The following is a 17,081-nucleotide window of genomic DNA, read 5'->3' on the forward strand; positions in this document are numbered from 1 at the left end:
TAGATTTTCCTGACTTGTCGGGGGTCATCGGAGATCTTTGTTTAAAGACCCACTTTCCACCCTCCCCCTTCCTGTCTGATCCTGATAGGAGGCATCACATGACCTGACTTTGTGTTGCCACATTCCTTTCCATGGCAACAGACGGTGTTCTCACAAGTGAAGGATGATGACTTCTGGCAGGAGAGGAGGACACACCGCTAACGTAGTGGGTCCAGTCTAGGACTGGAGGCCAGTGACTCTGCCTGGAATCTACTCCAGGGGTGCATTGGCTGACCCCGGACTAATCACCACCGTTCTCCCTGTGCCTTGGTTTCCCCAGCTATATCATAATACCGCCGAGGGGCACGAGAGGGTCCGTGCATCCCCCCTCTGCAAAGTGCTTTGAGATCCCTGCGTGACGGGCCTTGTCGATGTAAATTCTGTTTTATAAATCCCATTCCAGCTGCTTGGCTCCTGAGGGAGCAGTGCATGCTGGGAGCTGCAGTCTGCACTGGGTGCACCTCTGTGTGGAAGATGGGAGCACCTGAAAACAGCCTCTGAGGTCGGCGGTGCTGCTGGGCACATGGCACTCGCTTATTTGGGTGCCTAGACAAGGATTTAGGGCTGGTTCCCCCTGAATCTGTTTGGCGATTTTCAAAAGTCACTGACAGCCTAGGAGCCTCACTTTCGGTGCTGGTTGTTGACTATCTCACCTACAGATTCCAAGGGGGTGCGGCTTTCTCTCTGCCATGGCATCAGGGTTAGCCCGGCAAACAACCAGGCAGAGCCAATACTGGGGCCGAGCTAGCAGCTGAGAACGCCCCTTTCCTTCCTTCCTGGGGCCTGCCAGGTACCGGGAGAGCCGGGGCTGCATTTGACAAAGGGGCGGCAATACGCTAGCTGTGACAGCTAGGCCAGGGCGCAGAATAGCGGCTCCAGACGGCTGCAGAAAGATGTCTCCTAGTGACAGAGACAACCGGCCAGACTAGACATGTTCTCTGCATAATTGTTGCCCTCGGCCTGGGTCTTGCTTTTCTTTTCTTTTCTTGGGCTTAGGAGGAAAAGTGGCTGAGTAGCTCCTCTCTGTTCCTGCCTCTGGAGCACAAAGGAAGGAGCTGGAGAATCTTACTGGGGTCCTTCGGATGCTTGAACAGAGGCAGGGAGTGTTGTCAGGGGGAGGAGGCTGGTCAGAAGCTGCTCTCTCTGCTCCCAGGCCGAAGCGTAGGCCTCGGGTGTTCCTTCCTGGGAGCTGGGCCTGTGACTCGCAACGGCAAGAGCTCAGCTCCCACTTTTGGCTCCAGTGCGGTAGCCCGTTCCCAGCAGCTCCCGGGTTTCTCAATGAGGGGCCAGGTGAGAGGGGGATTCGCCCCTGTTCTCAATGGGCGCTGACTGGGTCCTGAGCATTGGAGGAAGTTCTGGTCACTCCATGTGCGTGAGCCCCTCTGAAAATCGGGCTCCGGTTATGGGAATGGAGGGCTTTGAAACCCAGCCCTCGCGGGGGCGACTGGGGGCAGCGTGCCAAGCGCTGCAAACTGGGAGACATGGGTGGTGAGGATGGCTTCATGCTGAGCTGGTGTTAGACGCTCCTGGGTGCTGTTGATTGAGGCTGGCCTTTGCCAAAGCGGCCTCTGATCTGGGACGCCCGGCTAGGGGCTCCTCTGGGGCATCCCAAAGGAGCGGCGCTTTCTGGCAAGGCGGGCAGGACTGTGTGGCAGGGCTTCCTGGGGACTGTGTTGGCAGGGGCAGGGGCTGGTATATTTTTCCTCAATGGCTCAGGAACTCAAATGAGCTGCACAGAAAATACGCCGGAAAGAGGTGGCTCGGGGACCAGTGATACTGTTAGAAACAGACTTTCAAGCTGTGTGAGTCGTCTTTGTCCGACTCCAGCGTCCGGCATGTGCAGCGTTGACATGTGGTGCCACGTGGCTTGATTCCCGTCAGGAGCTCTGCACCCAGGTGGGGAGCTCTTGGCTTTCATGTGCCTCTGTCCCAGTCCCATTCCACCACGGAGAGAATTTAGCCGTCAGCCTAGCAATGGGACGGCTAGTTTTGGGGAGATTCAAACCCTCCCTGCAGCCACGCAGAGTTTGGTGAAGAACTTGAAGGTGAGGCAGGGTGGCCTAGTGGTTAGAACCAAGGGCTGGCACTGGGAGTCCTGACTTTGTTTCCCAGCTGTGGCGGGGGGGGGGGGAGGGAGGTGTGCACGAATGAGTGGGTTAAGTGCTCCGTGCCTCAGTTTCCCCATCAGTCAAATGGGTGAAGGTAACCATAATAATCCATCCTTCCCTCCGACTGGGTGGAGCCGATGGTTTTGAAGTGCCTTGAGATCCTCAGATGAAACTCGGTCTGGGAAGGGCCCATTTATTAGTGCGACAGAGAGACGGCTGCCCGCTGGCCCTGGGGTTCGGACACTTTGGAGTCCATCTAGTGTATGCCAGGCTGCTCCCACAAAGCAGGCCCAGGGCGGCTGAAGGAGACTGATTAGCGGAGCAGCCCGATTCGCTCTGTCGCTGACCCCCTCCCAAGCTGGCAGCCAGCGATAAGCAGCTGGCTAGCTGCGCGCCTTTGAGATAAAATTCCCTTTGAGATTGCAAAGGGCTATTTCAGGCCCGTTCTGGTCACCTTGGATTTCTTTTCAGATCACAAAGGTTCCCTCCCCTCCCTTCGTTATTTTGTCCTTTGCCAGCTGGAAACCCTGTTGGGGGCCGTTTCCCCAAGCTGAAATACAGAACTGCGAGCAGCTGCCTGGCCCAGCCAGAGACAACGGCTGTTGAGATCAGGGCAAAGACGCCCCCTGACTTGTGCCTTCCCTCCCCCCCCCCGGGGGTCAAATGCAACATTTTATGCAGCGAGAGAGGCCCCCCTTCTCACCCGGCCCTGCAGCAGGTGCCAGGAGCTACAAGCCGCGGGCTCTCATCTGAGGACTCCCCAGTATCTCTGAGCCCTCAGTAGCAAAGGCCCTACCTGTGTGATCGCTAGCAGAGGTTGGACTAGGTCACTGCAGGCAGAGCTGGGAATGGGAACCAGCCAGGTCTCTGATGTGAGGACAAACCACATCTGCTTTGCCCACTGCCGCTCAGCAGAAAGGACTCTATTGTGGGTGGGGGGGGTCTCTTTCCGGTGGCCAGAGTAAACAGAAGGGTTTGTGAGTCTGCTGCTGCCTCCTAGCTGGCCAGGATGCCAGCTCTGATGTGTAGCTCCAGGGATCCCAACTTCAAGGCCTGTGGGAGACACAGACAGGGACACGGTTCCCCTTTGTCTGTGCTGCTTCTAACCACCGGACGGTCCCGGGGCAGCTCGAGAGGCTGGCGGAAGCTGCACTTCTGCCTCCGACCAGAAAGCGGCGCTCTGTTTGTCTGTGGGGCTGGTGGGGAGAGCTGGGAGGGTTCTGGGGGAGGGAGAAAAGAGGGGGGTTTGGGAGGGGTGAGGCTGGGGGGCCCTGAGGGGGTGAGGATGGGAGGGTCTGAGAGGGGACAGCCCATGATCGGGAGGAGGGGCTGGGAGTGGTGAGGCTGGGAAGATGGGGGGACCTGAGTGCGGGGGAGGCTGGGGGGGCCTGGGAGTGGTGAGGCTGGGAGGATGGGGGGCCCTGAGGGGGTGAGGGTCTGAGAGGGGACAGCCCGTGATCGGGAGGGGGGCTGGGAGGGGTGAGGCCGGGGAAGGTCTGGGAGGCGGGAGGCTGGGATCCAGAGAGAGGCGAGCTTTGGGAGAAGGCACAGAGCGCATTAGCTGAGAGGAGGGGACAGCATAGGGGTCTGTAGGGGGCACAGAGAGGCTGCAAGCAGAGAGCAGATGCTGGGGGGGGGTTAGCAAGGCTGGAAACACCTCTCGCTCTCTGGAGGCTACAACAGCCTGGGGCAGGAGCCAGACAAAGGTGGCACCCCAGGGAGAGAGGCAGGAGGCCAGGGAGAGCTGGGGCCTTGGGAGGGGACAAGGGAAGCCTGTTGGGGAATGCAATGAAGGGGGCTGGGCTTGTGGGGCTACAGGGGCATGTCTCTGTCCCCCTCCCCCAAAACCTCCCAGCTCCCATCGTACGCAGACGCCCGGCATGCTCTGGCCTGGCACCGACTGGGCCTGGTGCGTTATCAGGCAAGTCCAAAGTGCTGGCCTGGAAGATAGAGGGGGCCTTCCCGGGACGATACACTGCGCAGTGTGCAAGGGTCTGTCTGCATCACAGGGGCCACCTCCGGCCGCCTTCGGCCAGTGGGCAACTGAGCCAGAGAGGGCGCCAGCCACATGCTGTGCCTCCATCCAAGCAGCCAGAGAACTGACCCCTCCCTCTTCCGCCTCCTCTGGCATGTTGACTTGTGTCTATTGCACATCTGGGCCTTTCGCAGCGTGCTTCGGATTGTGCATCGAATTATTTCTTCCCAAGTAGGAGGCTCATGCAAATGCATCACTTTCCAAGGAACGAATGCACTTGCAAAAACTGGCGTCCCCTCCGAGAGAGCCTTTAAGCCACCCGAAAAGGGCTGGCTCCTCCGGTTAACGAGATCCTGTCAGATCTGATTTGGCCCCAGCTTTCACTTTTGTAAAAATAAACGTTGGCAGGAGCTAAGCTCTCTAGAAATGGCTCTGGGGTTATTTTAAATTCCAGCGGAAACAGAGTCGAGTCTTTAAGGAACTCCCCCCAGTTAAACCTCCCCCTGTAGCATTTGCCCGAGAAGCTGAAAGGAGACTAGCTCGAAATCCCAACAAACGAGCTCAAAGCTCAAGGGATTCGAACTCCAGCCCTGGACGTGTATTTTGCAGAGCAGCGATGGAGAGCTAACCCTGTTCTGTGTGGGTAACGCGGCTTTGAGTGGATTTTGCTGGCGAGAGGGCAGCAGCTTTTTAAGAATTCCGGGTAATGTTTTCCAAAGCACCGAAATGAGCCAAGCTCCACCGTAAGTCCTTACGAGGTGGTTTTTGTGCTGATGAAAGCGGTTGGACTGAGAGCCCTGGAGACTGACTCCATGGAGCGGGTACTGTCTGGCAAGTGATGCCCCTCACTATGAGTGTGTCTTGCGAGGGACCCGCCTCTAGGGCACGTCAGTCTCTGGACTCTCCTCAGCAGAAAAGGGCCAATCAATGCCAGCTACTGGAGAACAGGTGAGACTCACCATCTCCTCTCACACAGGGGACAGCCCCCAGGGGCTGCCTGTCTTTCTCCACCCACCCTGAATCTGACTGAGTCATCTTGACACAGCCAGGGGTATTGGGATCACAGGACTGCCTTTCTGAGCCCAATGCACAGGGCGATCTTTCAGCTGGTCACTGCTCGTTTACATGGCCGTGCAGTTCCGCCTGGAGGGGGGGGGTGAACGGCAGCGTGTTGTGCTGGAACTGCCCCATGTGAATGCAACTGGTGTGAACTAAAAGGAACCTAGTTCACGTTTAGTTCACGTTAACTAGTCCTGTTTGAAAGAGCCTCCGCTCCGTGGGCGTTCCCATGGCTAATGCTGGTCAGGAAATTTTCATCCGTGTGTGTGTGTGTGTGTGTGTGATTCAAGAATACAAGAACATCTTGAATCTGTGAAACAAAAGACAACTTGGCAATAGACCCTGTTACAGATTGGGCTAATTGCTTTAGGGGCTTTGCGAAAGAACGACAAAGCCGCCTGGATCCTGAGCCTTCAAATTTACCTGCTGGGTCTGGGGCTGTAACTTTCCTGGAATTTTCCTACCAACTTTTCCCAGCCTGGTGCGTTACAGACGTTCTGCCCTCACAGTGCGTGATCTCCAAGGCACAGGAAAGAACCAGGGCATGTTTACAAGAGAGGAAGAATGGTCTTGTGGTTTACAGCAATGCTTAGCCCCTAGCACTTATCCATAGATCTCAAAGCACTTTACAAAGGAGGTCTGCATTATCCCCATTTTACAGATGGGGGACACTGGGAGGGTAAGTGACATGCCCAATGCCACCCAGCAAATCAGTGGCAGAGCTAGGAATTGAACCCAGCTCTCAGTCCAGTGCTCTGCTCACTAGGCCACAGTGTCTCCGTGGAGGAAGTAGATCGGGACTCAGGAGAACTGTATTCCAGTCTCGGCTCTGCCGCAGACTCAGCGCGTGACTTTTGGCAAGAGACTAAGGGCCGGGTTTTCCACCTGCGTGCTCTTTGGAGAACCTGGCCCTGGTCGGGGGTGCTGAGCCCCAGAAAATCTGCCCCCCCGGAGATCTAGCAAAAATGTGGCCCCACAAACGTGACCAGATTTTGAAATGTCTCAGCACCCAACGTGGCATCTGATGTTCAGGAAATGTAACCCCAGATTTGCCTCTCTGTAAACAGCCCTTTCTTTGTGTGTGTTGTCTAGTTCACTTGTGAACCCTTCTCATTCACCAGGTGGAACTCCATGGGATCCAGTGGTGTTATTCCTGATTTACACCCACTGTAGCTGAGATCAGACACCAGCCCCTGGGGCTGGCGGGGAGCAGAGAACCAACCCCTGCATAAGCTGCCCAGAACCCCTGGTCCAATTCCTCCTGGACCGTGAAGGGTTTGAAATACAGATGCAGGTCGAGAGCTGAGATTTGTGGCTGACGGTTTTGTTTCCCTTGGCCCAGCTGCCCCCGTACAAAACCCCAGTGTAGATGCACTGTATTGGTGCAAGCTCTTCTTACACCGTGGCAGCTTGTCTGCAGGAGGGGTTTGCACCCAGTGCAGACAAATTCTTGAACCGACTGAATAGCTCGCTCGACTCTCCGTGCACTTGAGAGACCGGCGGATCCCCAGTGACTTCTGCTGCTTTTCCTTCTGGGCAGGGAACGCAGGCGGCGGCACAGCTCCCCTGGCCCATTGTGCTGCAGGAACGGCTGAGGTATTTAGCAGCTGTGTACCTTGGCCAGCTTCCCCGGAGGGTAATTTCATTCTGCAGCCCCTCCATTGTAGCAGGGCATGTTGTTCTGCTCTTTCCCTGCTGAGTGGCAGAGCTGAGAGTGGCGGCTGCGTGTCCACCCCAGAAGTGGCTGCATGTTGGCGACGGATCATAGTGATTTTTGTATATGTGCTAGGCCTGATTCTGATCCTACTTACCTCAGGGTGCAAATCAGGGGTAAGTCAGTGGACTTCTTAGGAGGCTCCTCCCCAGACTGGCTCTTCCCCGTGGGACGTGCTCCTAACTCTCAGACCAGTCTCGGGCCTACACTAGGGGCTGGTCTACTCCGGGAACTTGCATCAGCCTAGGTACTGCCTCTCAGGGTGGCAGATTATCTACAGCGATAGGAGAACCCCCTCCAGTAGTGTCTACATTGAAGCGCTCCAGCTGGGGCACTGCTGGGCCTGATTCTGATCTGCGTTATGCTGGTGTAAATCAGGAGTGACTCCACTCCAGATAGTGGCGGTTCACACTGGTATAAGGCTGATGTGACAGCAGAATCCGTCCCCGGAGGTGAAGGGAAGTTATGCTCCTTGCCTAGGCTTGGGCAGTCATGCCGCTCGGGGTGGGGGATGACATACCCTCTCCAGACACAAACCCCAGTGTAGACGCAGCTGTATCAACAGAAGAGGGGTTCTAACGCCGTTCGGCAAGGAGGTGTTCCCATACTTCTGTGGGTGTGGGCTGCTTCAGCACCAAGGTGGGGCCCAGGCTGCGTAGTGTAGACGTACCTTTAATGGGCCCTACATCTTAGTTATGGAGAGTCCTTGGAGCCTGACTGTCCTTTCACTCCACTTTTACACCTTTCACCCCTCTTGTCACTGGGGCTACTCCTGCCGTGTCTTAGCTCAGACTCCAACACTTCTGAGCGCCGCAGGTTCAAAGCCTCTTGCGGTGGACTGTGTTAAAGCCACGAGGGGCTTTACAGCTTGGTTTCGCAGCTGGAACTCTCACTCTGTGCTGAGAACTAGATGTCCACCCCAGAGACGGTTGCATTTCAGCAGTGAGTGAAGTGACTCCATGTGCATATAACTCGGAAAGTGCTTTGGAAGGGTCCTTGGGGCTGGGACGTGTACCATGCTAGGGCCTGAAACAACGTGCCAGGCCTGCTGGAAGCTAGCAGAATCTCAGTGCGAAGCGTCTGAGCCGTCTCTCGGGGGAGTTCTGCACTCTGGGGCGATGTGCAGAATCAGGCCCTCACATCCGAGGGCACATCCTGAGCGGGTGTAAAACCAGAGTAAATCCACTGACTGGAAAGGAGCTACCCTGGCGTTACACCAGTGTAACTGAGAGCTCAGGGAGTGATTTGTCTCTCACCAACCCTGATGTAAATCAGAAGTAACTCCACTGAAATCTGTCATGTAAACTGGTGTGAGAGCAGCATTAGGACACTGATCTCTAACCTTGCCCTTTGTAAGACAGGGACCATGTTTTCAGGGAGCAGAAAAGGATGGTTTTGGGGACAGAAGCTTAGTGCAGACAGCGGGCCACATCTGCAGCTGGTGTAAAGTGGTGTATCTCCGGTGACTTCACTGGATCCATGCGGTTCCCAGCCGCAGAAAGGGGGAGCCGGGGGGAGACTGTCAGTTACAAACAGTTCCTCAATGAATTGATTTTCCCTTTGAAAGCAGCGGAAGGAGCCGTGTCTCTGGGATTTAGCTCACGAGCAGTGATGGCTCAAAACTGGGTCAGTGGTTTTTCCGGGGGTGGAACGTGCTGCCTGGAGAAGGAGATTTAACCCTCGCTCCCGGCCAGGCCAGAACTGGGCCACTGATTTCATAACCGCTCCTGTGTGTCCTGGGGGCGGCACGGGGGTGAGGAGAGGCTGACGTGGCTCCCGGCACTCATCCGGGCATGAGGCTGGGGCTGAGCGGATCCACGGGGCCTTGTGCCGCCTCTCGCTTGCCCTCCCCTAGGGCTCCTCCGATTTACACCAGGGGAAGAGAGAGGAGACTCCCCTGCTGACTCCGATCGCCGGTGTCGCTCCACTGAGGCGCAGTGGGTGATCTCAGCCCAGTGTCGCCAGCCCCCGCATCCCCTCCCAGTCAGCGCTGGGGGGCTAACGGTCAGCTGTGCTGGGGCCGGGGGAGTCTGCGTCCATCAGGAATAGCTCCTGGGACCTACGCGGAGTTACCAGGGCTCCGGCTGACCTCTGGAAAGGCTCACCCCGCCCTGTGTGTCCGCACACCCCACCCCCAGTGAGCAGCCAGCATGGCCAAGCACTGGAAGGATCCTGCTGGTGGCAGATGCTCTTCCAGTCACACCATCCTCTTGCTGGGGAGGGACCCCCGGGGCACGGGGTGGTGAGGGATGCAGAAGGAGTGTGCTGTCTCTGGAGTGACAGCCCTGGCTCATAGAATCATAGAATCTCAGGGTTGGAAGAGACCTCAGGAGGTATCTAGTCCAACCCCCTGCTCAAAGCAGGGCCAACCCCAACTAAATCATCCCAGCCAGGGCTTTGTCAAGCTGGGCCTTAAAAACCTCTAAGGATGGAGATTCCACCACCTCCCTAGGGAACCCATTCCAGTGCTTCACCACCCTCCTAATATCCAACCTTAACCTCCCCCACTGCAACTTGAGACCGTTACTCCTTGTTCTGTCATCTGCCACCACTGAGAACTCTAGATCCATCCTCTTTGGATCCCCCCTTCAGGTAGCTGAAAGCAGCTATCAAATCCCCCCTCATTCTTCTCTTTTGCAGACTAAACAATCCCAGTTCCCTCAGCCTCTCCTCATAAGTCATGTGCTCCAGCCCCCTAATCATTTTTGTTGCCCTCCACTGGACTCTTTCCAATTTTCCACATCCTTCTTGTAGTGTGGGGCCCAAAACTGGACACAGTACTCCAGATGAGGCCTCACCAATGCCGAATAGAGGGGAATGATCACATCCCTCGATCTGCTGGCAATGCTCCTACTTATACAGCCCAAAATGCCGTTAGCCTTCTTGGCAACAAGGCCACACTGTCAACTCCTATCCAGCTTCTCGTCCACTGTAACCCCTAGGTCCTGTTCTGCGGAACTGCTGCCTAGCCACTCGGTCCCTAGTCTGTAGCAGTGCATGGGATTCTTCCGTCCTAAGTGCAGGACTCTGCACTTGTCCTTGTTGAACCTCATCAGGTTTCTTTTGGCCCAATCCTCTAATTTGTCTAGGTCCCTCTGTATCCTGTCCCTACCGTCCAGCGTATCTACCACTCCTCCCAGTTTAGTGTCATCTGCAAACTTGCTGAGGGTGCAATCCACGCCATCCTCCAGATCATTAATGGCACTGTGGCTCCCGTCTCCCTCCCTTAACCCTGCCAGCCTCCTGCTGTGTTACGTGTCTCCTGGTGGCAGGGGAGGCCAGGCTCCCCCAGACAGATGCCTGATGAGCCAGCAGGGTGTGGGGCCCGGCCCATCATATGCAGCGGCTAAGAGGATGTGATGTGTCCCGGGCGGGTGGATCTGCTGTGACAGGCCCTGGAGGACCTTGGCAAGTGGAAAAGCCTGGTGCACAGAGATTTCCGGCGGCAGGTCTCGTCCCCTCTTGCATGAGGACTTCCCCCCCCCCCCCCGCCGCCCGACCCAGGGTGTTCACCGGGGATGGGTCCCGACGGCAGCTCTGTCTACGCATCACCTGCTTCCCCCAGCCCGTTCTGTGGAACTTCCAGGAGACCCCTGGCAGGTCTGACGAACGCTCTGGAATGAGACCGACCAGGGCTCTTAGACCCAGCTCTGCTGCTCACTCACTGTTGGGCCAATCACTGCCCCGCTCCGTGCCTCAGTTTCCCCATTTTTAAACTAGGTGCGATAAACTCTTTGTTCCCTCCCATGGCTCTTGGGGGACAGTATGAGTTCTAGACACCCCCACCCCCAAGGAGTGCACAATTTCACGGTTTCTCTTCCGGTATTTCCCCAGTGGCAGGAGTGTTACATGCTAGCCCTTGCAGGGAGCTGCGTGAGTCGGCTGCCCTTCCCTGGGATATGGCAGGCTGACTGGCCCCCCGGCTCCCCTCGTTTAAACCTCGTTTGAATGCAGTGAGGTTTCAGCCCCACATAATTAACACGGCACCTGCCTCCAAGTTCCTGTAGCGTCCGCGGGCGAGCTGGTTACACGCATTTGGCCTTGTTGTTTAGATGCTGCCGCTTTAAAGGAGTGACGGGCTAGGGCTGGGGAGGGACAGGAGCCAGAGGGAGCCAGGGGCCGGCAAGGCAGGAACAGGACAGCTGCATGGCTGGGTTTGGGGACCGGGTAAGAGGTGAGCTATTGACGAGCTGGGCTGGGTGAAGCCACTGCCGGCCTGGGAGCGGGTCACACAGGCTCTCAGTCAGGGGCAGCCCCATGCAGGGCGTTTCCACATTGCTGCCTGGGCTGTCTTGTCGTTCTAGGATCTGCCCAAACCCAGGGCAGGGCTCAGACTGAGAAAGAACTGGGGGGATGGGGGCAGCGTTCTCGGGTCTTGTCTGTCCTGCCACTGTTTACAGTCTGGTAGCCGTGTCTGTCCCAGGATGGTGGAGTGACAAGGTGGGTGAGGGAATAGCTGTAGCGGGGCCAAGACAGGATATTACCCCCCTCCCTCCACCACTACTTAGCTTTTAAGTGGCGCTGTTCAGCCATGGATATCAAAGCACTTTTCTCTGGGAGCAGACCAGGGGGCTCTGGCTGTTGGACCACGCTGCCTCCTTCAAGGCTATCACTCTGACGGGTGTGACGAGTGTTCCAACAGCCCCACCCCCCAGCCCTGCTCCAGGGAGGTCAGACGACGGTGGTCAATGCCCGGGCACCCGTGCTCCAGCACAGAGCCATGGGGGGAGACTTTCGAAAACCTGCTAGAGGCTCAGCTGCAGGGAGAGAGAACAGAACAGCTGGCATGTCCTAGTCTTGTGCTGGGTGTGTGTGTGCTTAGAGTGGAGGTGCTGGCCATGGGATGAGATTGCCGAGCTGTGCATTTCCCATGCACCTAGGAGCACCTCCCCTGCACTCTAACCATTGCTGACTCTGTCTGGCCTGAGTGCTTAGCCGGAGGGGGAGGGATAGCTCAGTGGTTTGAGCATTGGCCTGCTTAAACCCAGGGTTGTTAGTTCAATCCTTAAGGGGGCCATTTAGGGATCTGGGGCAAAAATGTGTCAGGGGATTGGTCCTGCTTTGAGCAGGGGGTTGGACTAGATGACCTCCTGAGGTCCCTTCCAACCCTGAGATTCTATGATTCTAAGTTGCCTGTGGGTTGTTCCTGGGAGGAGAAGAAACTGATGATGAAGTCAGATATTTCTTGGATGCAATCCTGATTCTGTACAAAGTCTGTTTCCCTGAACACAGCAGGAATCAGACAGCAAGACCCAGCATCTTTGCTCACAACCCCAAGCCCCCTTCAGCCAGCACTTTGCCCAAAAGCTCTCCCTGTTAGCCTTTTCTCAGGGCCACACTCCCAGTGTTTCTGTGGCGGGTGCTTCTCTGCCGCCTTCTTTGCTCTGCCTCTCTTTTACCCACATGCCAGCCTTCACGAAACAATACCCAGCAAAACTCCTCCCACATGGATCTGCACTTTGGGGAGCAGGCTGCTGTTGTTTCAGCTACCTGGTTCCGCAAAGGAGCTTAATTGTTTCTTCCGTTTATCCCAGATGAAGGACAGCTTTTGCCACCCAACTGTTTCAACGAAGTTTCAACCCGTAACCCCACTTCCCCATGCTGCCTTCAAAGCCACTCCTCTGCACTGAGCAGCAGCCATTGTAATAAAACCGTGCGCCACGCCTGAGCCGCACAGACATCTCCGCCGGCTGTTCCCTGCACTGCACACGTAGCGCTGGGATGGGCTGCCCATCAGGCGGTTGGACGGGGGCTGCTCCCCTACAGCCAACCCCCCAGCTTTGCAGGGGCGTGGAGGCAGATGGAGACAGGGAGCCCATGCAGGGGCCTGGCCGCTGTGTGTTAAAGACAGAGGCAGCACGCAGGGCAGGGGAGTGGAGGACTCAGGGAATGGCTGCAGCGTGACTCGGCGGTGAAGGCCTGTCTCCCCGGGAAGCAGAGGCTGCAGGGCCGTCTGCCCAGACAGCTGAGCCCTCCCGGCCGGGCCCAGCTGTGAGCTTCTCTCATTGCACAAGCCGCTGAGGCCAGTATCCTCCTTGGGCTTCCTCCAGCTGAGTCGCTGGCCTCCAGCAGGCCTGTGGGAGCCCATCCTGCCGCCCAGGGAGCTCCCAGCCGTGGCCGGCTAATCCCGGCCTTGTCTCGTGGTTCAGTCCCGTCTCCCCGCATGGCACTCGGCTTCCCCCACCCCCAAGCCGCTGTTCTGTTGTCGGGAGGCCGATAAGAGATTTCCAACATGTTTCAGCTCCTGCTTTCGCTCGCTGGCTTCAAAGCCAGCCCCAGCCCGTGAGCTGTGTGGGGGCTGCTCCGGCTGCCCAGATGGGGGCTGCTCCGTGGCTAGACTCCAGCCAGGTCCTGTGGCCCGGGTCGGTTAGCGACCTGTGAGGCAGAGCTTCCTCTAGCCCAAAGGATTTCATGAAAATCCCAGATGGAAAAGTGTCAGCGGCCGCCCCGCCCGGTCGGCTAAAGCGTGATCCTTCGGGAGAGTGCTTTGGGCAGCGTCGCCTTCACATGCCTCCGATCCAGGGACTTCCCCTCTGCTCCTCCCCAGACTGGCTCTTCCGCACGGGACGCGCTCCTAACTCTCACTGCAGTCTCGGGGCCCGACTCTCCTCTCCCTCGCTCTGCTGCAGATCGACAGCAGCTCCACGGAAGACCAGGGGAGTTTTGGCCGAGTACCGGATTTCGTTAGCGGAATCGTTCCCCGTTTTATATGAATCTTCGCTTGCGCTGGCGCAAATCCGTTACCATCGCCTGACTCGCTCCCTAAACGAGCCCCCCTGTGATTTGAAGACCAGGCGGTGCGTCCAGGATCTATTGCATTCTGGGAACAATGGGAGCTCAGCGTCGTGCTGGAAGTCGTGCTGGGAAAGCCAGACTCAGTCGGGCCCTTTAAAGTTTATTGAAGGAAACAAGGGGGTGAACCCTCACACTCCTGCCAGGGAGCAGAAATGTCCACCTGTTACAGCCAGACTCAGCCTCGACTGCTGAGATGCTCCACTGGGTTATCCCAAATTCTGGGGAATATTTGCACCCTCCTTTCTTTACAACACAAACAGCAATTTCAGCAGGCCTAACCTAGGGCAGCTATCTAATGGGTCCTCGGGAGCAATTGTGGGGAAATACTGGAACAAGGAAAGACTCTGTGAGAGGGAGCACAGTGGGTGTGTCTCGCCTGGTACAATCTGCACTGAGCTGAACGCACAAAGCTGACTCCCGCAGACTCCTAGAACTGTGAAGGGGGAGCGGGAACCCATCCCACGAGGGGATGAAACCAAGAGCCTTCCAAGTTGTTCATCTAAAAACAGAGGGGTAGGGAGAGGAGAGGAGGAAGTGCCCTAGCTCAGCAGTCAAGGGCTCATCTGGACGTGCGACTTGAACCTTGGCCGTCTAGACTATTCTGTGGTGGGGTTCTCCCCGGTGGAGTGAGTCTACTGTGTATAACGACTTAACGATTCATTATGGCAGAGTCTGAGAGAGACACGGACTCTGTGGCCCAGTGCTTGGGGCCCTGACCTCAGACATGAGAGGCCCATGTTCCAATCCCAATGTTTCTTCAACCTGGGTCCCTGCCCCCTCCAGGGAGTGCCCTTGCTACCAAGTTATTCTGGGGTCTCTCTTCACTTCGGTCCAGGACCTGCACAAAGTCTCATCAAACCCAGCCCTTTCCCATGACCAGTTTTGTCCATTTCATCAAGACACGCCCGACCAGCGCTGTGGCAGGGCACAGGAAAGGAAATCACTAGCTAAACAGTGACATGTCCCGCAGTAGCATCCAGCGAGACACTGGCGTTTCCTGAACCAGCAATGTGCAGGGGAATCGGTTTCCTTTGATCTTGAGAGTAATGCCACGTTAAAACCGGGCCTTTATTTAACGAGACAAAGGCTGCTTGTGTAGCACCAATTCTGACAGTTTAGGATTTGGAGTTGTCTGGCCATTATTGGGGTGGGTGATGTATGTGTGGGGGAGGTGCGTGCATGCTGTGCTTTATGGGGGAGTACAGTACTGTCTCGTGGCTAGAGCGCTGATCTGGGAGCTAAGAAGTCTGAGTTCTATTCCTCGCTCTGGCTGCCTACTCTTGGGTGAGTCACTTGCCTCTGGCTCCCCTCCCATCCTTTGCTTATCTCATCTGTTTAGATTGTAAAGCCTTTGGGGCAGGGACGGTCTCTTAGTCGGTCTTTGTACAGCACCTAGCATGCTGGAGCCTCTAGGCCCTGCCCCCTCATAACAATACCTTCGCTAAGTGACCTGTATAACGGGTGCAAGAACACTCACCTAGTTCACAGAGCTTTTGCAAAATTTAATTAGCATCTCTTAGGTGCTTTGCTATCTGTGGATGACGGGCACTGTTCCAGAGAGAGGAGGAGGAATTCCTGACCCTGTCTATCCAGTAGAGAGCAGTGGTCCTCATGTATCCTAGCCAGCAAGATGCGAGAATAGGTCTCATGACAAGGTCACAGCTTCCATTCAGTGCAAGCCTAGTGAGAAAGACACCTGACGCTCCTCCCAGGACTCTGGGTGGTTCTCATTGCATGAGAACAGCAGCAAAGCACGGCTGAGAGCCCTCCAGCCCCACCCTGTGTCCAGAGCGCAGCACAATACAGATTTGAAGACCCCGGGGTTTTCCACCGCACTGTTTCTCTGGGGCCAGCAGACAGCGCTTTTAAGGTCAAGTCGCTCGTGTCAAGCATTCGTGACTGCATAGCTGGACACGAAGGCAGTGGGGATTGGGGAGCGCCTGTGAGTGGCCCGAGGCTGAGAGGGGGGCCAAGACACAGAGGCCAGCACTTTTCCCAGAGGTGTTTGCTAGCGGGGAGGTGCTCCTTGTCTCAGTGGCATTTTGAGATAGGGATGGGGCCCGAGTCTGGATCCAGGCCCGAGTTCCATGGGGCTCGGATCCAGGGAGTGGTTACACCTGGGACACGGATCCAGACCCAGTCATCCCCACCTTTCAGGGTTGTAGGACAAGGGGTGACTGACTGCACCCCAAAAATCTCAAAGACACAGGAGGGTCCTGACCTGGGCCCAAGCTGCCAGCCTGCATTGCAATGGGCACTAGCACATCCGGAGCTGGGGGGAGCAAGGGGCCCCTGGTTTCCTGCAGAGAGGGGATTCTCCTGCAGGTCCCAGCCTGTCTCACTAGGAGTGGGGACAAGACGGGGCCATTAGCACTTCCCAGGCGGGTCTCTGGGCCTGGAAGCTAAAACGTTTTATTCTCTCTTTGCAGTTAAAAAAGCCAAGTTTGACGGGGCCCAAGGTAAGTCGCTCCCGCTACCCCTGGTCACATGGGCGATACGGGTGCCTGGGGCAGGAGCCTCTCCCCAGCCACACTGCAGGAGGGGGCCGGGTTTCCCACAGGGGGTTAGTGTGGGTCTGACTTTAAAAAGCCGAGTGGGCTGCTGAGACGAAGGGTCATTGAGGGCCCCTGGGTGAGCAGCTTGGGTTTGCTGGGGAGAACACGCAGAGGGAATAGGCAAGAGGAGCCTCGAGGCCTGAGGCAGGGGCGCCTGTACCCCCGAGCTAGGCCTCGTTCCAAGGACTCATGGTGGGGCCTGTCCCAGTTTCCCCAGGGTTTACCGAAAAGGACCAGCAGAGACAAAGGACAAAATAGAGAGGAAATGGGGTCCAGTGGTTAGAGCTGGGGAGTTGGTGTCAGGACTCCTGGTTCTATCCCTGGCTTTGGGAGGAGAGGGGAGTCTAGACACACGTGGGTCACACACACACACTGCACCCACGTCTACAAGCATACTATACATACCCATACCTATGCTGTGTGCACACATTCACACACACACATATCTCACTGGCTTCCTTCCTGTGACGCCTGGGCAGGAGGGCTCTTTTCACCCCATCTGTGAAGAGCTGGGGGGCACCCCGCTCCGCTCCCGCACCTGGGATGGGAAGGCCCAGCAGCTGTAGAGCAGGCGTGCAGAGGGGCTTTGTTCTCTAGCTCCCCTCGTGGGGGCAGGAACCATCCAGAGCTGCCGGAGTTTGGCCCCCTTGTCCCCTGTTTGCACAGAGCGCCAAGCATCAGGGGAGCTGAGCTGGCACCAGGAGCGCCCCCTGCTGGAGAGCGGAGCTGAGTGCAATCCCCCTCTGCCCCTGCCTCTACCAGCGCTGGCCTGGGAGGGTGGGAGGTATCCCATGCACACAGCCAGGGGTCAAGGTGGGGAGCGCCGAGTGAGGCCC

The 17,081-nt window shown here is 56.9% G+C and overlaps 1 protein-coding gene across 1 annotated transcript in view; it reads left to right on the top strand.

Moving 5' to 3' along the window:
• The window catches only part of UNC13A (unc-13 homolog A), a 122,300-nt gene that overhangs the window by 20,278 nt on the left and 84,941 nt on the right, over window positions 1–17,081 (top strand). Inside the window, exon 2 of the mRNA XM_065578220.1 lies at window positions 16,120–16,149. Within this exon, the coding sequence (XP_065434292.1) occupies window positions 16,120–16,149 (30 nt within the window). The remainder of the gene's footprint in view (window positions 1–16,119; window positions 16,150–17,081) is intronic.

The sequence above is a fragment of the Chrysemys picta genome, chromosome 25 (assembly GCF_011386835.1).
Source record: "Chrysemys picta bellii isolate R12L10 chromosome 25, ASM1138683v2, whole genome shotgun sequence".
Lineage (NCBI taxonomy): Eukaryota > Metazoa > Chordata > Testudines > Emydidae > Chrysemys > Chrysemys picta.